This window comes from Dasypus novemcinctus, chromosome 12 (assembly GCF_030445035.2).
Source record: "Dasypus novemcinctus isolate mDasNov1 chromosome 12, mDasNov1.1.hap2, whole genome shotgun sequence".
NCBI lineage: Eukaryota > Metazoa > Chordata > Mammalia > Cingulata > Dasypodidae > Dasypus > Dasypus novemcinctus.
The window spans coordinates 102,742,927-102,764,890 of record NC_080684.1 but is presented as its reverse complement, the minus strand read 5'-3'; the positions used below and the strand labels follow the sequence as shown (position 1 = coordinate 102,764,890).

The 21,964-nt window shown below is 44.0% G+C and overlaps 1 protein-coding gene across 9 annotated transcripts in view; it reads left to right on the top strand.

The window, feature by feature from the left end:
• Positions 1 to 21,964, top strand: part of TCF20 (transcription factor 20) — a 210,782-nt gene that overhangs the window by 142,400 nt on the left and 46,418 nt on the right. For all 9 annotated transcript variants that reach the window (XM_071219085.1, XM_058308873.2, XM_071219086.1 and 6 more), the window contains exon 2: positions 5,521 to 11,235. In XM_071219085.1, the coding sequence (XP_071075186.1) occupies positions 5,557 to 11,235 (5,679 nt within the window). In that variant the 5' untranslated portion in view covers positions 5,521 to 5,556. The remainder of the gene's footprint in view (positions 1 to 5,520; positions 11,236 to 21,964) is intronic.

The following is a 21,964-nucleotide window of genomic DNA, read 5'->3' as shown; positions in this document are numbered from 1 at the left end:
TTTTTATAGAAATTATTTCAGCCACAAGTGACACTACCCAGAGTCCTTAAGTGAAGTGAGTGTCCTTTCTCACTACCACCACTGCCATCACCTACAAGGGGCTGGAGGCCTTGTTTTCTGCCCCTGAGTGGTCTTTTTATTTATTTCTCTCCCCTCCAGTTGTCTACTCTATGAGTCCATTTGCTGTGTGTTGTTTTGTGTCTGCTCGTATTCTTGTCAGCGGTATCGGGAATCTGTCTCTTTTTGTTGCATCTTCTTGCTGCGTCAGCTCTCCATGTGTATGGTACCTCTCCTGGGCAGGCTGTGCTTTTTTTGCACAGGGTAGCTCTCCTTATGAGGCTCACTGTTTGCACGTGGGACACCCGAGTGGCACGGCATTCCTTGCCCGCATCAGCACTGCATGTGGACCAGCTCTACACGGGTCAAGGAGGCCCTGGGTTTGAACTGTGGACCTCCCATGTGATAGGTGGATGCCCTATCATTTGAGCCAAATCCGCTTCCCTCTGAGTGGTCTTTAAAACACTTGCCCCACAGTTAATAATGCCTGCAGACCCCACCCCACTTCATCCCAGCTCATCCTGCTTCTTAATAGCCCATCCAGTTTGGAACCTTGGGCATTTCTTAACTTTCTTACAGCTTGGTTGTACATTTTGCCTTGTATTTCTAAGTGTTTTGTTGAGGGAGGAATTTTAGTCCCTTTGGTATACCATATCACACGAGATAGAAGTCTCATTCTCCTGGTGCTAATACCCTAACTCCGAAATCTCTAGGAATGAGAGAAGAACTCTTATCAGTCAGGGTCCTGGTAGAAAACAGTTTGCACACTCAAACTAGGTATAATTTGAGGAGCATTTAATTGTAACATTCAGGGTTCATTCAGGAAAAGGAAGGCTTTCTAATCCAGGTATGAAGTGTTTTAAAATAAGAAGGGTTTATACAACTATTGGCACAAATAGGATTGTTAAAGTCAGGAAGCTGCTGCAGCTGACTCCAGAAAATATCAACCTCTTTTTTTCCTGCCTTCCAAATCTTTCTCGTGCTTCTCTTTGCCAAACTCTAACCCAGAACCATACTGCAAAAGGGTTCTGGAAAAACGTCTCCCAGGTTCTGATCTAAGACCATAATCGTGATGCCAACTTGTTTATTCACCTGTTACTCAGGAGGCTGTCTACAAAGGGGGAGCAGCATTTGGGGAAACCAACAAGGAAGTGGAGTCTCCTGGGCTAGCAATAGCAGGGAGGTGTTACTGCCCCTGGGCTGAAGGGCAGGAGGAAGAAGCAGTTCCTGGATCCTCGAGGTGAGGACTGTTTGGGTTGCCTGACCAGAGCTGTAGCCTTTGGTGGAACATCTCAGTCAACCTCAGTGACTGCAGAGTAGGAGCCAAGAGCATAAATTCCTCTATCCAACTCTCCTCCTGCCTCTTACTAACCAAACTGGTCAAAAGTCAGAGGGCAGTTGAGGCCTTTGGTAGTCCATGGGAAGATGGGTGGGAGTGGAGCTGCTGAAAGGCCAAACCAAGAATACCCACTATGCAGGGGTCATATGAGAAGCCAGCGGTTCAGCCAGTCTTGACAGAGCTCTGATGGCAGGTACGATGTGAATGCTGGTTCCCCGTTTAAAGGCCATAATGTGACTTCTAATGCACATAATATGGGTTAATATCTTAAGGAATGAGCCAGGAAAATCACTGGTTAAACCTGTGATGAAAGAGGAAGCAGGTACTTGGAAAGATGAAACTGTCTTGATGCCAGTGTAGAGAACTTTGGAATAAAGTTCTTAGGGAGTTGGGAGTATGTTGAATATGGGAAGGAAGAAGGAAAAAGAAAGTTAATGTAGCGGTTTTCGGTGAGATGGCAAAGTCACCAGCCCTCAGATAGGATGAAGAGAAGAAGGCTTAAAACATGAAGTCACTGGACTGTGGACCCAACTGGTAACCTCCACAACCTTTCTGAGACCATTCAGAAATGTTAGGAGTATGTGAGAAAAACAGGAAAGGGAGAGTAGGATAGGGTCGCATGTTGGTAAACCTCTTTTTACAAAATATATACATAAAATTCCTTATGAATGACTTATTGCCTTTGGAGTATCAGTTTCTCTTTATTATATTTGTATTCTGAAAAAAGGGTATCAGGCATTTGTCATCACCGAGCTTTAAAACTGGTTACACTGAAGCTTTCGGTCTTTTTTAAATGATGGAATAGTATTGGAATGATCTCTATTATTTTGTAATGCTAAAATTACAACATACTGTCTGGGTTTACATTTTTCCATTTCTGGAATACTTGGTTTTCCTAATTGCTTTACTTGGAACTACTAAAAGAACAAATTTACAATCACCTTCTGGTAATCAGACACTTCATATGCACTGAGAATATTTCAGTTGACTGGTATCTTGCAGGTGACATTTGGTTGTGGATTATTCTTTCTCTTCTAGTCTTAAAACCAGAACCATAACAATAGGGAGAAAGGGCATCATGCAGATCGCAGAATCTATAGGGAAGGGGCTGAGAACAGACCTCAGAAGGAATTGTGGCACTCAAATCTGTTTTCTGTATCCAGATATGGGTTCTTCCAGCAACCAGGCAGTTTGAGGCCAGATTTATTTAGCTCTTAATGGCTCCTGTTAGAGAAAATGTTGAGCAAGGTGGCAACGTTGTTTATATACTCAAATCTTCAGAACCTGGTTTTATTTACAGAAGGATTAACTAAACAACATGTAAAGTATATATTTATAGAGAAATTGTCTCTTGAGGAACCTTTTTTTTTTTTAAGATTTTTTTTTTCTTCTCCCTTTCCCCACCCCAATTGTCTGCTCTCTGTGTCCATTCGCTGTGTGTTCTTCTTTGTCCTCTTCTATTCTTGACAGCAACACCTGAAATCTCATTTTGTTGCGGCACCTTGCTGCATCAGCTCTCCATGTGTGTGGCGCCATTCCTTGGCAGGCTGCACTTTTTTCACATGGGGCAGCTCTCCTTACGGGGCGCACTCCTTACGCGTGGGGCTCCCCTACATGGGGGACACCCCTGCGTGGAACGGTACTCCTTGCACACATCAGCACTGCACATGGGCCAGCTCACCACACGAGTCAGGAGGCCCTGGGTTTGAACCTTGGACCTCCCATGTGGTAGGCAGACATCCTATCCATTGGGCCAAATCTGCTTCCCAGAGGGATCTTTTGATTAAACTGCTAGATTAGTCTTTTTGTTCAGTTTACCTCATTGGTTTTCTATGATCTAGAGAAGGCCACTGACTTGAAGAAGAACTAGAACAGAGATTGGGATGAGAGATCTAGGGACAGAGTGGGGTGACTTGTGAGAGAATTGGGGAAGGGGAATAGGTGAGGAAGCCACTTGCAAGGCTGACCTCTGGCAGGATGAGTGTCGCAGCTGTCAACCTACTGGGCCGTAGAGCCTCTGGGTCGGGGAGTATTCACAACTTAGCCTGCAGAGGCAGGCTGCCAAGCTTGGCCCTCAGCCCTGCTGCTCAGGAACTGCATCAACTCTGTGTTTTGGTTTCCTGGTCTGTAAAATGAGGATAATTGATGTTGTTTTGAGGATTAAATGAGTTGATGCATGTAAAGTGCTGGAAACAATATCAGGTGTTATAATCAGCACTTGGATAGCTAGTTATCTGTTGCCCCAGCAGATTCATTAGAGCAAAGAAAATGGTCTGTGGTAGAGGCATTTTGAGGGGTAAGAAGCACTCTTCTTTAGATTCTGAGATTATTTGTACTTGAATGTTTAAAGATGGCTTTGGGTCTTGTGACTCTCTAAGTGAACTTAAAGTTTAGGGTTACTCACCGTCTTCCATTGTGACCCGTGTTTATTCTCTGAAATCTTTCCTCACAGTTCTCATGTGGACCTGAGTTGGGTTTTTCCCCTTGGGTACTGGACCCTAAGGGTTGTACAGGAAGGTCTTCAGCATTCTCCAACTCTGCTTTTAGATCATATTCTGTTTTCAACAATCAGGTGACTAGAAGGTGAGGGAGGAAGCCAAATGGCTATGGGCAAAGAGCATCACAGGGGAGAGCAAAGTTCCTAAGTAGAAAAGCAGTTGGCCTATTCCAGGAGCAAGGAGACCGCTGACTAGAGCAGAGCCAGTGGTAGGGGATGAGGTCAGAGAGATAATGGCAGTGAGGGGACAGAGCTTCCAAGATTGGCTCTGCCTGAATGAGGGGGGAGGCCACTGCAGGCTTTTGAAATAAGAACAAAATCTGACTGACCTCTTAAGAGGATCACCGATTTACCTGCAGGCAACTCCATTTTCTGCTTCCTCTGCAAGGGAACTAAACTATTAATAGCTTCATTAAGCATTGTAGGAGAAAGCATTGTGTATTAGTAATATGTACCCTTTGCCATATGTGTTTCATAAGTTCTTTTTTTTTTAATTTTGATTTTAAAGTCATTTTGGAGCAGTTTGGCTTTATCCTATTCACCTCTGACTCTTTGAAAGAGACAGGCCTAGGCAAAGGGTGAAATAAAATCTGCTCTTAAATTCTTAAGAAGAGGCTGCATTAGCAAAGGTAATGCAGAGGGTTGGCTCAGTCAGATGACTTTGGGAAGGGTCTAGGTCCTAAGCTGGATAATTTTTTCTTTTTCAGTATCTTTTACTCTTCTCCAAAGTGACTTTTCAGTTCCTTCTTTCAGAGCAATGGCCAATAATGTTTTTGTGAATGCAATTAGAATGGCAAATAAAAACCACGTGGAAGTTAAAAGTGCTGGCATTTCTTGCAGACCTCCAGGAGGAATGTGATAGAACAGTCACTGCTATACTCTGGCTTATGCTGCCTACCCCTTTTGTACTTGGGAATTGGGGTGCGTAGTTGGGAAGGGTACCTTGAACACAATTATGTGGTTGACCCTAACATATGTGTGGGTGACTGCAGTATGATAGGGCATGAGCGTTCTGGGATTGCCAGTCATCATACGCAGTGGGTAATTACAGCAAACTTGCAATAATGAGCATTTGGACGTAAGGGACTGACTTCTGTTCTCAGACCAATCCCGTTTTTCAAAGTTGGGGCAGGGTGGGGGGTGTTTCAGTGTTGAGCAACAGTGGTAGGTTGACTGCCTCAGCATCATTTGGGACTCCCAATTCAGTGATCATTCTAATACACAAATGCAAATAAACGAAAGTGTTTTTCTCACTCCCCTCCCCCATAGTAACTGGAAGACTGTTTTGAAAATTGCTGTTTTTCATTGACACAGCCTTGTATTTTTTAATCCAGTTAAATTTAGGGGGTCATTTATCTAATATGAGGTTTTTGCTGTTATGAATTTGCATTTATGGGGAGTGTTTTTTTCCCCCTTCTACCATAGACTCTTACCCCACTTTTTAGGCCATTTGTCTGCCTAGCATTTTCCAAAATGTATAGGAAAAGAACTAAAAGGAGAGGAAATTCAAACCAGTCACCTTCATTCTGGGCATTTGATTTATCCCCTCCATAATCTAGGCTTGATTTAGTTTGTACTGGGGAGGTGTTTGTCTAATATTTTTCTTTCTTTTCTTCCCTGCTTCCAGGAGGGCTGTTGGCCTGCTGCTGTGCTGCTGAACAGTATGCAGTCCTTTAGGGAGCAAAGCAGTTACCACGGGAACCAGCAGAGCTACCCACAGGAGGTACACAGCTCATCCCGGATTGAAGAGTTCAGCCCTCGTCAGGCCCAGATGTTCCAGAGCTTCGGGAGTGGAGGTGGCAGTGGTGGCGGCAGTAGCAGCAGTGGTGGTGGTGGCGGACGGCGAGGAGCAGCAGCTGCTGCTGCAGCAATGGCTAATGAGACCTCTGGCCATCAAGGCTACCAGGGTTTCAGGAAAGAAGCTGGAGATTTTTACTATATGGCAGGCAACAAAGACCCAGTGACAACAGGAACCCCGCAGCCCCCTCAGCGAAGGCCTTCTGGGCCTGTGCAAAGCTATGGACCCCCCCAGGGGAGCAGCTTTAGCAATCAGTATGGGAGTGAGGGTCATGTGGGCCAATTTCAAGCACAGCACTCTGCCCTTGGTGGTGTGTCTCATTATCAGCAGGATTACACAGGGCCTTTCTCCCCAGGGAGTGCTCAGTACCAACAGCAGGCTTCCAGCCAGCAGCAGCAGCAGCAGCAAGTACAGCAGTTAAGACAACAGCTTTACCAGTCCCATCAACCTCTACCACAAGCCACTGGTCAGCCAGCGTCTGGCTCATCCCACCTACAGCCAATGCAGCGGCCCTCTACTCTGCCATCCTCTGCTTCCGGTTACCAGTTGAGAGTGGGTCAGTTTGGCCAACACTACCAGTCTTCTGCCTCCTCCTCCTCCTCGTCCTCCTTCCCTTCACCACAGCGTTTCAGCCAGTCTGGACAGAGCTATGAAGGCAGTTACAGTGTGAATGCCAGTTCCCAGTTTGAAGGCCATAATGTGGGTTCTAATGCACAGGCTTATGGAACACAATCAAATTATAGCTATCAGCCTCAATCTATGAAGAATTTTGAGCAGGCAAAGATTCCACAGGGGACGACCCAGCAGGGGCAGCAGCAGGGGCAGCAGCAGGGGCAGCAGCATCCCCCTCAGCATGTGATGCAGTATACCAATGCTGCTGCCACCAAGCTGCCTCTCCAAAGCCAGGTGGGACAGTACACCCAGCCTGAGGTTCCTGTGAGGTCCCCCATGCAGTTTCACCAGAACTTCAGTCCTATTTCTAACCCTTCTCCAGCTGCATCTGTGGTTCAGTCTCCAAGCTGTAGCTCTACCCCGTCACCTCTCATGCAGAGTGGGGAGAATCTCCAGTGCGGGCAAGGCAGTGTGCCCATGGGTTCCAGAAACAGAATTTTACAGTTAATGCCTCAACTCAGTCCAACCCCATCAATGATGCCCAGTCCTAATTCTCATACTGCAGGCTTCAAAGGGTTTGGACTAGAAAGTGTGCCAGAAAAGCGACTGACAGACCCTGGGCTGAGTAGCTTGAGTGCCCTGAGTACGCAAGTAGCCAATCTTCCCAATACTGTCCAGCACATGTTACTTTCTGATGCCCTGACACCTCAGAAAAAGACTTCCAAGAGACCCTCCTCAACTTCTAAGAAAGCAGACAGCTGCACAAACTCCGAAGGTTCCTCACAGCCTGAAGAACAACTGAAGTCCCCTATGGCAGAGTCACTGGATGGAGGCTGCTCCAGCAGTTCTGAGGATCAAGGTGAGAGAGTGAGGCAGTTAAGTGGCCAGAGCACCAGCTCTGACACCACCTACAAGGGTGGAGCCTCAGAAAAAACTGGCTCTTCACCAGCACAAGGTGCTCAGAATGAACCACCCAGACTCAGTAGCAGTCCTGCAGCAAGAGAAGAGGCTGCCTCACCAGGTGCCAAGGATACACCATTGTCATCTGAGGGCAACACAAAAGTCAATGAGAAGACAGTTGGGGTGATTGTCTCCCGGGAAGCTATGGCAGGTCGTGTAGAAAAGACAGGTGGACAAGAAAAAGGCTCCCAAGAGGATGATCCTGCAGCGACTCAGAGGCCACCTAGCACTGGCGGGACAAAGGAAACCAGCCACACGTCACTTCCACAGCCTGAGCCTCCAGGGGGAGGGAGCAAAGGAAACAAGAATGGAGATAATAACTCAAACCATAATGGAGAGGGAAACGGCCAGAGTGGGCACTCTGCAATGGGCCCTGGTTTTACAGGCAGAACTGAGCCTAGCAAATCTCCTGGAAGCCTTCGCTATAGTTACAAAGATAGTTTTGGGCCAGCAATGCCACGAAATGTCGGTTTTCCTCAGTATCCTACAGGACAAGAAAAGGGGGATTTCACTGGCCATGGGGAACGGAAGGGTAGAAATGAGAAGTTTCCCAGCCTCTTACAGGAAGTGCTCCAGGGTTACCACCACCATCCTGACAGGAGATATTCTAGGAGTGCTCAGGAGCATCAGGGGATGGCCAGTGGCCTAGAAGGAGCCACAAGGCCCAATGTTTTGGTTAGTCAAACCAATGAATTAGCTAGCAGGGGTCTTCTGAATAAAAACATTGGGTCCCTATTAGAAAACCCCCACTGGGGCCCCTGGGAGAGGAAGTCCAGCAGCACAGCTCCTGAAATGAAACAGATCAATTTGGCTGACTATCCAATTCCCAGAAAGTTTGAAATAGAGCCTCAGTCATCAGCCCATGAACCAGGGGGTTCTCTCTCTGAAAGAAGATCAGTGATATGTGATATCTCCCCACTGAGACAGATTGTCAGAGACCCAGGGGCTCACTCACTGGGACACATGGGTGCTGACACCAGAATTGGGAGGAATGAACGTCTCAATCCGAGTTTAAGTCAGTCAGTCATTCTTCCAGGTGGGCTGGTGTCCATGGAAACAAAGCTGAAATCTCAGAGTGGGCAGATAAAAGAGGAAGACTTTGAACAATCCAAATCTCAAGCTAGTTTCAACAACAAGAAATCTGGAGATCACTGCCATCCCACTAGCATCAAACATGAGTCTTACCGAGGCAATGCCAGCCCTGGATCAGCAGCCCACGATTCCATGTCAGACTATGGCCCACAACAGGACAGCAGACCCACACCCATGAGGCGGGTCCCTGGCAGAGTTGGTGGCCGAGAAGGCATGAGGGGTCGGTCCCCTTCTCAGTATCATGATTTTTCAGAAAAATTAAAGATGTCCCCTGGGAGGAGCAGAGGCCCAGGGAGCGACCCTCATCACATGAACCCACACATGACCTTTTCAGAGAGGGTCAACAGGAGTTCTTTACACACTCCCTTTTCTCCCAACTCAGAAAGCCTGGCCTCTGTTTATCATACAAACACTCGGGCTCATGCTTATGGGGACCCTAACACGGGTTTGAATTCTCAGCTCCATTATAAGAGACAGATGTACCAACAGCAACAAGAAGAATATAAAGACTGGAGCAGCAGTTCTGCTCAGGGAGTAATTGCAGCAGCACAGCACAGACAGGAGGGACCACGGAAGAGCCCAAGGCAACAGCAGTTTCTTGACAGAGTACGGAGCCCTCTGAAAAATGATAAAGATGGTATGATGTATGGCCCACCAGTAGGGACTTACCATGACCCCAGTAGTCAGGAAGCTGGGCGCTGTCTCATGTCTAGTGATGGTCTCTCTAACAAAGGCATTGAATTGAAGCATGGTTCTCAGAAGTTACAAGAATCTTGTTGGGACCTTTCTCGGCAAACTTCTCCAGCAAAAAGCAGTGGTCCTTCAGGAATGTCCAATCAAAAAAGATATGGACCACCCCATGAAACTGATGGACATGGACTGGCTGAGTCCACACAGTCATCCAAACCTAGTAATGTTATGCTGAGGCTGCCGGGTCAAGAGGATCATTCTCCTCAAAACCCCTTAATCATGAGGAGGCGTGTCCGTTCTTTTATCTCTCCCATTCCCAGTAAAAGACAGTCACAAGATGTGAAGAACAGTAACACTGAAGATAAGGGGCGCCTCTTTCCCCCATCAAAAGAAGGCACTGAAAAATCATTCAATTCCTATGCCCATCTTTCTCACAGTCAGGATATCAAGTCTCTTCCTAAGAGGGATTCCTCCAAGGACCTTCCAAGTCCAGATAATAGAAACTGCCCTGCTGTTACCCTTACAAGCCCTGCTAAGACCAAAATACTGCCCCCACGAAAAGGTCGGGGATTGAAATTAGAAGCTATAGTTCAGAAGATTACATCTCCAAATATTCGGAGGAGTGCATCCTCGAACAGTGCAGAGGCTGGGGGAGACACAGTTACTCTCGATGACATACTATCTTTGAAGAGTGGACCTCCCGAAGGTGGGAGTGTTGCTGTCCAAGAAGCTGAGATAGAGAAGAGAAAAGGTGAGATGGTATCTGACCTAGTCAGTCCAACAAATCAGGAACTGAACATTGAAAAGTCTCTTCCAAAGTCTTCAGAAGAGTGGCGCTGCAGTGGAGACGACAAAGTGAAGACAGAGGCACATCCAGAAGCAGTTGCTGCTGGAAAGGAACCCCCTGGTACCATGACATCCGCAACCTCACAGAAGCCTAGTAGTAACCAAGGGAGACCAGATGGTTCCCTGGGTGGGACAGCACCTTTCATCTTTCCTGACTCAAAGAATGTATCTCCAGGGAGCATATTGGCCCCTGAGGCAAACCCCAAGGCTGAAGAGAAGGAGAATGATACAGTGACAATTTCACCCAAACAAGAGGGTTTCCCTCCAAAGGGTTATTTCCCATCAGGAAAGAAGAAGGGGAGACCCATTGGTAGTGTGAATAAGCAAAAGAAACAACAGCAGCCACCACCACCACCACCACCACCACCACCACAGCCTTCTCAGATACCAGAAGGTTCTGCAGACGGAGAGCCAAAGCCTAAAAAGCAGAGGCAAAGGAGGGAGAGAAGAAAGCCTGGGGGGCAGCCGAGGAAGCGGAAAACCAAACAAGCAGTTCCCATTGTAGAACCTCAAGAACCTGAGATCAAACTAAAGTATGCCACCCAACCACTGGATAAAACTGATGCCAAGAACAAATCTTTTTTCCCTTATATCCATGTAGTAAATAAGTGTGAACTTGGAGCCGTTTGTACAATCATCAATGCTGAAGAAGAAGAACAGACCAAATTGGTGAGAGGTCGGAAGGGTCAGAGGTCACTGACCCCTCCACCCAGCAGCACAGAAAGCAAGGCGCTCCCAGCTTCATCCTTTATGCTGCAGGGACCTGTTGTGACAGAGTCTTCTGTTATGGGGCACCTTGTTTGCTGTCTGTGTGGCAAGTGGGCCAGTTACCGGAACATGGGCGACCTCTTTGGACCCTTTTATCCCCAAGATTATGCAGCCACTCTTCCGAAAAATCCACCTCCTAAGAGGGCCATGGAAATGCAGAGCAAAGTTAAGGTACGGCACAAAAGTGCTTCTAATGGCTCCAAGACGGACACTGAGGAGGAGGAAGAGCAGCAGCAACAGCAGAAGGAGCAGAGGAGCCTGGCTGCCCACCCCAGGTTTAAGCGGCGACACCGCTCGGAAGACTGTGGTGGAGGCCCTCGGTCACTGTCCAGGGGGCTCCCTTGTAAAAAAGCAACCACCGAGGGCAGCAGTGAAAAGACTTCTTTGGACTCAAAACCCACCGTGCCCACCACTTCAGAAGGTGGCCCTGAGCTGGAGTTACAAATCCCTGAACTACCTCTTGACAGCAATGAATTTTGGGTCCATGAGGGTTGTATTCTCTGGGCCAATGGAATCTACCTGGTCTGTGGCAGGCTCTATGGCCTGCAGGAAGCGCTGGAAATAGCCAGAGAGATGGTGAGTACGAGAAATCCCTTACCAGCTTGCTCTTACAGAGAAGTTATTCTCATTTTGTTTCATTCTTCCACCTTCACTTGTTTTAGCCTTACCTTTTATTCTTATATATCACAGAATTATTCCTCCGAACTAAAGCCTCTAGACCCATTTGACCTAAAATGAAGTAGGTAATTTGGAAGTTTTGTTTTTATTGCTACGACATGCCCATAGGTTACAGTCATGTAAGTGCTGTAAAGCTTTTTAAACAAGGGTCCCTACTGCACCCCTCCTCAGACCTGCTTCCTGATCCCAGCAGCATTCACTCTCGGTGGTTTCAACAAGTTGTCATTTTTGCCAGTTTTCTCTGTTGCTAAATAAGCTTTTACTGCAATTTATATCTTTTTTTTTTTTCATTTCTAGACATCTACTGACTATATTATAGAAAATAGGAATTTGGCACTTAATCCCTCTTGCTACACACATACATACACTCTCCCGTCCCATCCCACCCCTGCCCTACTCCCATTTTCCCAAAGAGCCTGTGTTCAATTTAAATACTCATGAAGTATACTCTGATCTTATTACTTGTAATACTTTTCCTTTCTCTGGGATGTTTTTATTTTCATTTCCTATTTCTTTGGACCACATCTTTTCTAACCCTGGCTTTCCAGTCAGAGTTTTGATTCTGAATGGCTTTCCCATAACTGCTGTCCTGGGGTGTGTCATCATCATCATATACTTTTGTTCTTAGTCATCGTCATATACTCCTTTCCTTTATTGCATGCTCTGTTTCCTGAGTCCTGTGTTGTCATCTTTCTTAGTATGGGCCCTTTTTTAGTAGAGAACTTTAGTAATTTCCTGAGAAAGGGTGCATAGGAGGTAAATTTGTTGAGATCTTGTATATCTGAACAAGTCCTTATACTACCCTCATGCTTAATTGAGAGCTGGATATTGAACCCTAGATTTGAAATAATTTCTCCTCTATAGTTTGAAGTTGTTGCCCCTGACTTATCCTCTAGCTTTCATTGTTGCAATTAAGAGGACTGATTTTCAGTCCTTTGTATGTGACCCTTTCCTCCCTTGGAAGGTTTGAGGATCTTCTCATTTTCCCTAGGGTTCTGAGATTTCACCGTGATATTTACCTTGAAATAGATCTCTTCATTATTGTGCTAGAGTTTTCCATCTGAAAACTTACGTCTTTTAGTTTAGAAAATTTGTCATGATAATTTCCTTCCCTCTGCTTTCTGTTTTCCCTTTCTGGAATTTCTGTAAATTAGATACTGTATCTCTCAGATTGATCCTTTGGCTTTATCTTTTTTTCTCCTTTCTGTGTTCTGCCTCATTGCCCCTTTTCCCCTTATTTCTCCATGCTTTTTTAAACTTTATCATCTAACTTATCTTTTTTTTTTTTTAAGGAGGTACCAGGGATTGAACCCAGGACCTCTTACATGGGAAGCAGGCGCTCAGCCACTGAGCTACATTCACTTCCCAATGAGAGTTTGTTTTTCCAATTGTTTTTAATTTTTTTGTTTAATTTTTATTTTTTTAAAGATTTATTTTTTCTCTCCCCCACCCCATTCCCGCATTGGTTGCACTCGCTGTTTGCTCATCTTCTTTTTAGGAGACACTGGGAACTGAATCTGGGATCTCCCATGTGGAGGGGAGGCACCCAGTCACTTGAGCCACATCCACTCCCGTTTTGTTGAGTCTCTTGTTGCATCTCCTTGTTTTTAGGAGGTACCAGGGATCGAACCCAGGACCTTACACATGGAAAGCAGGTAGTCAACCACTAGAGCTACATCCGCTCCCTCATTTATTTTTTCAAGGGCTTTTTCTTCTCTGAATGTATTATTTTTTTTCTTTATAGTTATGTGAGGGTTTTTGTGTGTTTTTTTTTAATCTTTCCTTTGATCTTTTTATCTTTCTTATTTCCTCATATATTTTCAAGAGAGAGAGATGCTACAAATAATAATAATTTGAACCTCTGTATCACAGTGTTGGCAAGGTTCATTACCTGGCATCTCTCTGTGTATTATGACAAGGCATCCAGTCAGTACTCTTTTCACTGAGTTCAGTTCTTTCAGAGAAAAGTCTTGAAATTTCCTGTCTGTGAGATATAAACTTGACTACCAGCATACAGGAAGCTAAGTGGGGAAGGGGACAGTGAATGGGTTTGCAGGATGGGGTCTCATCCTTCAGTGCTCAGGCTTTGACTTCCTCCCACCTGTGTCCAGTATGCCCCATACTGCTCTGGGAGGCCAGTTACTCTGTTGAATTAGATTGAGTTGGGGATCTAATGCCTATGGACTTTGAATTAATGCTCCAGTTCACCCCCACTTTCTGAGAAACTTGCACCTTCCTGGGCTCTGCAACACAAAGTGGCTGGCTTTCTAGTGGCTACCCCCACTATCTACTGAACCACTCACTCTTCGTCTCTCTTATTTCCAGCTTCCAGAATTTAGGCATCCTTTGTGTGTTATCTCTTCTGTTCTTCATGGCCTCTGAGTTTGCCTTGCAAGTTTGTCCCTTTATTTTTGTGGGAAGGGAATAGATATGTAAATGTATGTTCAGTCAGCCATATTTAATCAGAGGAGAGATTTTTGTATTCGTTTATGTTTACAAATTTATCATTTGTCACTGACGAATATGCAAAAGACTTTCAGTCATAGTTAAAATTTGAGGATTATATCAAGATGATAGTATCCTTGGGTACCCTATATTCCTTCACCCCTAAAAATACTATATTTCATCATTGCATTGTCTCTGAAATTTATAACAGTGTCTGGCAAAAAGGAAGTACTCATAAATTCTAGTCAAAGTAAATATGTTTATTATTTATTAATGTGAAATTTATATATATATTTGATATTAGAATATCCTAATTAACACACAATGACCTTGTACTTGCACTTAGACCCCATAAACCACCTTTTTTCTCCCTCCTCTTCATCACCCCCAAGCCCCATTATTATATACTATATGGAATAAGAAATTTCACTTCCTCTAAGAGGTTTAGTCATAGAGACTTTTAAAATGCAAAGGTCCTAAAGAGACATAACATTTAAGACCCTAAAATAGAAATAATCTTTAAATAATCAAAAATTTGAGCATAGTGGTCCATTATCATCATCTTCCCCAAGTTGATGTCCGGTTTGCCAATTTTCCTCTGAAACTTAAGAGTATTTTGTGGGTCTGTTTGTTTTGTTTGTTTGTTTTTTTTAAAGATTTATTTATTTATTTCTCTCCCCTGGGACACCCTGCGTGGCACGGCACTCCTTGCGCACATCAGCACTGTGCATGGGCCAGCCCCACACAGGTCGAGGAGGCCCAGGGCCTGAACCGCGGACCTCCCATGTGGTAGACGGACGCCCTAACCACTGGGCCAAATCTGTTTCCCTGTTTGTTTTATTTGTTGATGTGTGTGTGTGTGTGTATGTGACCATCTGCTGGTGTTAATTCTTCATTTCAACATAGAATATTTTTAAGGTCTTTCAGTGCAATTTTTATGGGTAAATTTCTCAGCGTTCTATAGCAATAACTGGTAACCTGTAAAATCAGCAGGCTAAATGGATCACAGCAAATCCCTAGATCCATGTTTCAATCCTAATCCAGTTTATAAATGGTAAAAGATGCAACCACCCTCAATCATAACTCTTCCCCCAAAATGTTGGTGAGTAGCGGGACCTGCTTCCTTAAATGCCTAATCAGGAACCAAGAAAATTGTGGTTTATTGTATTCCTTGTCAGATTTGATTGATCCCAAAATAAAATCTGGAATGCTATCACTGGAACAAACACACTGTCATATACTACAGTAAACCAGTCTCTTAAACTTAACCCCTATCCCTTACCCCACTACTTCACTCAGTGACTGAATGGTTAAAATAACACGGGACACTTTAGGTAGAAAACACTGAAAGCATTTTTGTTGTAAAAATATTGCAGTCCTCAACTGTTCCAAAAGTGCTTCAGATTAATCAAGAGTAAAAGGTTGGAATGCTTCATTTAAAGTCAACAGATGTAAAGACAGTTTTTATCCCAGACTACATCTATATAATAGAAGTTTCTAAATTTAGCTTTTTGGGCTCTGCCATTATTCCATCAGGGACTGCAGATTCCACCATCTCTCTTAATGACAGGCTTTCCTCTGAATACTAACAGTTGGGCAATCTTAAATAAATCTCATGCCACAACTTTACATTTGCTTACTTGAATTGTATCCAGAACCCCTTTTATAAAAAAAATTTTAACTCTATCATCCCTGGGTCCCATTCTATTTATTTTTGCATCCTTCTTTAGGAATAGAATACTACTTTATATACTGAATTTTATCTTTCAAAGCATTTTTTTGCACATCTGTTTTATTCTCACAAGGCTCCCAGTGAGATGAGAAGGGAGAAGATATCATCCCAGTACCATCAGAATTTAAAACAAATTGTTGGCTCTGAATGAGAAATAGTATAACCCAATGATGAATTGACTTAAAAAATGGTTAAAAAATTTCACGTCTCTGCCTCTTTTAGCTAATGTTCCACTCTGCCTACAAGATCCTTTTCAGTTTTGTTTGCCTATTTTTAATTCTCTTTTTTCTTAAATATACTCAAGAACAAATAAAGATTACACTATCTTGCCTTCTTTTACTTAATTTGATAGATGATGTTTCGGTTTGTCAAGGTCACTTTGAGTCTTGTTTTATCTTCTTTGTTTTAGCAGATGCATGCAATTTTGGTCTACATAATGAACATGCTCTCAGTTCTACCATCTAAGATAAGGCCACACATAATTCATTAGAGATCTCTTTTGGCCTATGTATTTATCAGGTGTTTTGACAAGCGTGATATTATAACCAAAAAAATATGAAGTCCTCCAGAGACAGTAGCTCTTCTCCCAGACTGAAAAGTGCTGAAGACCAGAACATCTTCTATAAAAAAAAAAACACCTTCATTCCCTCCTTTTCTGAATGTGGGACTTTTGAATCTGTTCGTTTCTACATAGTCCCCTTGATTTTGTCTAGTTTTGACTTATGTTTATCTACCTTGGTGTAACTGTATATGTGAATCCATAATGACCTGTCACATGGATGATGTGGGAGAGGTCATTGCAAAGCAGGCACGCAAATAGCTTGGTATATACAAATCGTGTTTAATACATTACGAACTCCAAGACCTGCAGGGCACTGGTGGTTGGACCCCTCTACTGCATCTCTTGAGGCTGTGCGTCCCTCCTTTGCCCTATCCCTGGAAGAGCTAGCCTGGGCCTGTTCCCTTGCCCTCCCCCACCTAGGCTGATGGTACCTCTTTCAGATATATTCTTGCTAACCCCATAAGAGAAATTTTAATCTTTATTTTTTCCACAGTACAAGTTTAACTAGTTTTAGGGTTTGTTTTTTTTGATTCAGTATATTAAAGATTATATGCTAAGGTTTATTTTTAATATAATTTTAAATAATGGATTTTTACTTCTGTCCATTTAACAGGCTGCCATCTTCCTTAATTTGTTTTTTGTTTGTTTGTTGTTTTGTCTTGTTTTGTTGTTTTAGGAGGTACCAGGGATTGAAACCCAGGACCTCCTCATACATGAGAAGCAGGTACTCAACCACTGAGCCTACATCCACTCCCCACTGAGAGTTGGTTTTTTCATTTTGTTTGTTTTTAGGAGGTACTGGGGATTGAACCCAAGGACCTTGAAATGGGAAGCAGGCACTCAACCACTTGAGCTGCATCCACTCCCCTATAATTTAAATTGTGAAGAAAAACATTTGGTAAATGTAAAAGTATTAATTGATTACAGTAGGAAGTGTAACTATTGAGCTTTAAGGACAGATGGGTCAGTTAGCCTCTGGCTATCTGTAATAAAAAGGCTCTCTCCTAATGTTCTCTGAATGCCCATCTGTGTGTTCCTTAGTGTTTGTAGTTCTCAAAGCCTAGCAAGGATATCCTGGTAAAGCTGTACGTAAGCACGGTTATTTCCAATAGAAATTTTTAAAAAAGGACTTGGGTTTTTTCTTTAAACTTTTTTCTTCTCCCCTACCCCTTTCCTTTACCTATAAAAAGCCAAACTCCCCTTCTCACTTTGAACTGGTTTACGGAAGAGTTCCTCTAGTTCCTTGCTAGCGCACTTAAAATAAATCACCTTCTCACTGAGAGACCTGTTCTCCTTTGTAGCACTGGATCGGACCATCCCTTCTTTTGAAAATACCTGTGCTTACGGTAACAAAGCCTTCCTTAAACCCATGGACCTGCTCTTTTTTTTTTTTTTAAGATTTATTTTATTTACTTCTCTCCCCTTCTCCCTCCTCCCCCCTTGTCTGCTCTCTGTGTCCATTTGCTGTGTGTTCTTCTGTGTCCACTTGCATTCTCATCATGTGGCACTGGGAAATGTGTCGCTTTTTTTGTCGTTGTGTCATCTTGCTGCATCAGCTCTCTGTGTACGCGGCGCCACTCCTGGGCAGGCTGTGCTTTTATTGCGCGGGGCAGCTCTCCTTGTGGGGCACACTCCTTGCACGTGGGGCACCCCCGCGTGACATGGCACTGCTTGTGTGCAGGCAGCACAGCGGGCACGTGGGCCAGCTCACCACACTGGTCAGGAGGCCCTGGGTATCAAACCCTGGACCCTCCATATGGTAGGCGGACACTCTGTCAGTTGAGCCACAACCACTTCCCCCATGTCTCTGCTCTTAACTGCAGAACCTCCCCCACACATCTGTCCAGTGGTGACCAGTACCTCCCTTTCTCCCCTTAGAGCATCCTCCCTCCCCTCCCCCTCTTACTCCCTGCTTCCCACTCTTCACACTCTCTTCCCCCTGCACACTCCTTCACCTCATCCCCCCCCCAACCCCCCACCCCAATCCCTCTCTCCCTGTCTCTCTCCCTCTGGCATATACTTGCTCTTTGTTATCAGGACTCATACTTCCACCCTAGCCTGCCTGCCATTACAAACATAAAGACCAAGGTCCATTCATCTCTGTTGCCACAAACTTAGCAGAAAGTTGTAAACTTATCTGAACACTTACTGGTGTGATATCTATTTTTATATCACTACATGATGACATTGAGTAAATCTCTGGAGAAAAAAGGTTAATTTTTGTATTAGTCAGCCAAAGGGGTGCTGATGCAAAGTACCATAAATCTGTTGGTTTTTATAAAGGGTATTTATTAGGGGCCCTAGAGAGTACAGCTCAAGGTTGCTTCCTCACCCAAAGTCAGTTGCTGTGCGTTGAAGCAAGATGGCAGATGATATCTGTGAGGGGCTCAGCCTTCCCCTTTTCTCTCTTTTTTTAAGAAATTATTTATTTATTTCCCCCCCTTGCTGCCTGCTCTCTATGTCCATTCACTGTGCATTATTCTGTGTCTGCTTGTATCCCTTTGTTGGGTCATCTTGCTGTGCCAGTTCTCTGCAGGTGCAGGCCGTCAGCTCTCCACGGGCACGGGCCAACTTGCCTTCACAAGGAGGCCCAGGGACGCAAACCCAGGGCCTCCCGTATGGTAGACGGGAGCCCAGCTGATGGAGCCACAGCCGCTTCTCTTCCTCTTTCCTCTTAAGGCTCTGTGGGCCCAGCTTTGATCTCAGCTGTAGTCTGGAATAGAGCTCTGCTGCAAACTATCAGGTGAATGGCTCATCTCTCTTCTTGAGGCCACAGGATCACTCCTATTCCTCATCCTATGAAGCTCTCTCTTCCTAACATTTACCTACTTCCATGTGCCTTCTTGATTGATGTCTGTTTATATAGCTTGTGAAGGGGACAGGGACTTAACCCTGAGCCATGCCCTACTGATGTGGTTGAATCAAAGGCCCTAAACTGATTTAATCAAGTAAATTTAAAACCTTTGAATTTAATACAATCAAAGGGTATCACAGCCAGAGGAATATACCAATTTACAAACATAATCTGTATCTTTTTTGGAATTCATAAATCTTAAACTACTACAGATTTCTTTTAGGATTTTGTTTTTCCATGTGTTAGGCCAAATAATTCATCCCTGAGAAGTTCAACTAGTTGTTGCTAATCTGTTATAAGGGCTAGCATGATTGAATACTGTGTAAAAGTAGGTATACATTTCATTTCAACAAACATTTCATTCGCTGCTAGAAAACCAGTAAAAATCTGAAGTTAACAATGTTTTAAGAGAACTTGGATCGTTGATGGATAAGTAAGTGAAGCCTAAGTCTCCATAGCTGCTTGTGGTGCCAGGGGCACCTTGTCAAGCTTCCTGAACTTTGTGCAGGTGGGTTTTTGTGATTCATGCACTGAGCTTCTCCTTGCCCTACACAGTTCTTGCACTAGGGCTTTGAGTTTCCCAGGATATATAGCTTCCTTTATCCATTGCAGTTAGGAAAATGCAGGTTCCTCCCCCTTGCCCAAATCCAAGGCCAATTTTGCGAGACCCTGCAATTTCAGACCAGTTTCTTCCCATCTTCCAAATTACTAGAAAGGAGTATGGCAAGGAAATATCAAGTCATTTTGATAGTTGCCCTTGAAGATCCTCCTACTTCTTGCGTGGAAATCCTGCTCTGGCTTTCCTCTCCAGCTGTGCTGATCTGCTGTACAGCTGTGTAGTGGGGAGGCATGGGTGAGAGCCCTGGATCCACACTGCTTCAGATGGATTCCAGCACCTACCACTTCCTAGCTATGTCACTTGCTTAAGTCACTTAACCTCTCTCTACTTGACTTTTCTCATCTACAAAATAAGGAAACAGTACCTACTGTAAAGAGGGTTGTCATGAGTTTTACTGAATTACTGTTGGGCAATGTTTGGCACATAGCAAACACTTGATAAACTATAGTTTTTATTCTCATTCCATCCTAGTGCATTATTATTGGTTCTTCCTAGGAATGTCCAGAACTTTTCTCTTTGATAGGAATGTTGCCTTACATAAGAAGTAAGCATTTCCTCCCTCATTTTACTCTTGCGGGAAACTAAAATTTGTGTCATGGGGTGGAGAGGCAGGGTTTGTGGTATTTAAGGTGCAATATTAATTATTGTGAAGTAGCATTAACCCATACAGACACTCTCAAGGAATTAGATTCTTCACAGGATAAAGGACAAAAAGGGAGGGAATAAAGTCTGCCTTGTACATTAAGAAGAAACATTAATATTCTTTTAAGTTGTTAAATTTTTGATAGGAAATACCTGAGGCTAAATGAAAGAATCTAGCCAGTAATAAAGTTCTTTCTTAAGTAAACTTTCTTGACAAGCCAGAAATAAGGGCTTAATTCAGAGTTTGTGTGGTAATTCAGGGCACATACTTCCCTTTCCATGCCCATCTCCCCGCCTAAAACTTTCTTTTTTTTGAGGTAGAGACGTTTAATTTAAAAATCATATAGAGTCAGAAATATTAAATTCAAGTTCTTTTTTTAAACATTTTGTACAAAAAACTGTATTCAATATTTTGCATAACAAGTTGGTTCAAGTTTGCCAGTGCCAAGTTCTATTTAATTTTTTTTTTAACCACTAATCCATATTTTATTCCTCCATCCTGAGGACCCTGGGATGGTGATGCCCACCAAAACTCTTTTATATATATATATAGAACAGGTAGGCTACAGCGTGTGCTGTCATATTCTAAGGAATTGACCTCAAATCCACTAAAGCTTTCTAGACATGTAAATCACATAATCAGTTTTGTGTTCTACAAAGGAAATTTAGGAAAGAAGTAGGGGAGTGTGGGAAGCAGGCAAACCAATCGAGGAGCCTGGCATTAGCTTGATTAGAAGGATATCAGAAGGCATGGACATTTCTTTTTTTTTCTTTTTTTTTTTTTTAAGATTGATTTATTTATTTCTCTCCGCCCCCCCCCCCGCCCCGCCCTCCCACTCCAGTTGTCTGTTCTCTGTGTCTATTCACTGCTTATTCTTCTTTGTCCGCTTCTGTTGTCAGCGGCACCGGAAATTCTTTTTTGTTGCGTTATCTTGTTGTGTCAGCTCTGCGTGTGTGCGGTGCCACTCCTGGGAAGGCTGCACTTTTCTTTCACGCTCGGCAGCTCTCCTTACAGGGCACACTCCTTGCGCGTGGGGCTCCCCTACGTGGGGGACACCCCTGTGTGGCACGGCACTCCTTGCGCGCATCAGCACTACACATAGGCCAGCGCCACACGGGTCAAGGAGGCCCGGGGGTTTGAACTGCAGACCTCCCATGTGGTAGACAGACACCCTAACCACTGGGCCAAGTCCGCTTCCCAGCATGAACATTTCTGAGAAACATTTTGGAGTTAAAGATTGATGGAATTTAAAACTGATTAGATTTAGCAGGTAAAGGAAAGTGAGAAAGTCAAGGATAAAACTGAAGTTTCTAGCTCTCAGCAAGTGAGTCAGTGCATAGGGATGGTCAAGATGCCAATAACAGAAAAGAGGGACTTGAGCAGGAGAAGGAAGGGATCAGTTTAGTTTTGCAGTGTTGTATAGGAGACAGAAGGATATCCTAGATGTGAAAGCCATCCAGCCATGCAGATCAGCCAGCAGTGAGGTCTCTAGTACAGCAGTTTCCAAATAGGACTAATTGGTTTTTAGCCAGCTTTTCAAATAGATGTAAAATTAGTAAATTTTTAATCCAATTCACAAAAAAATGGGGTACAAATAGGAAATTTTGAGGTCTTTGTCATGTTAAAGAAAAAAAAATCTCACACAGAGGACCCTGAACAGATATCAAAGTAATTAAACTGTCATTATTGCTTAAAATAAGATGAAGGGGGGAAGGGATGTGGCTCAAGCAATTGGGCTTCCATCTTTCATATGGGAGGACCCTGGTTCAATC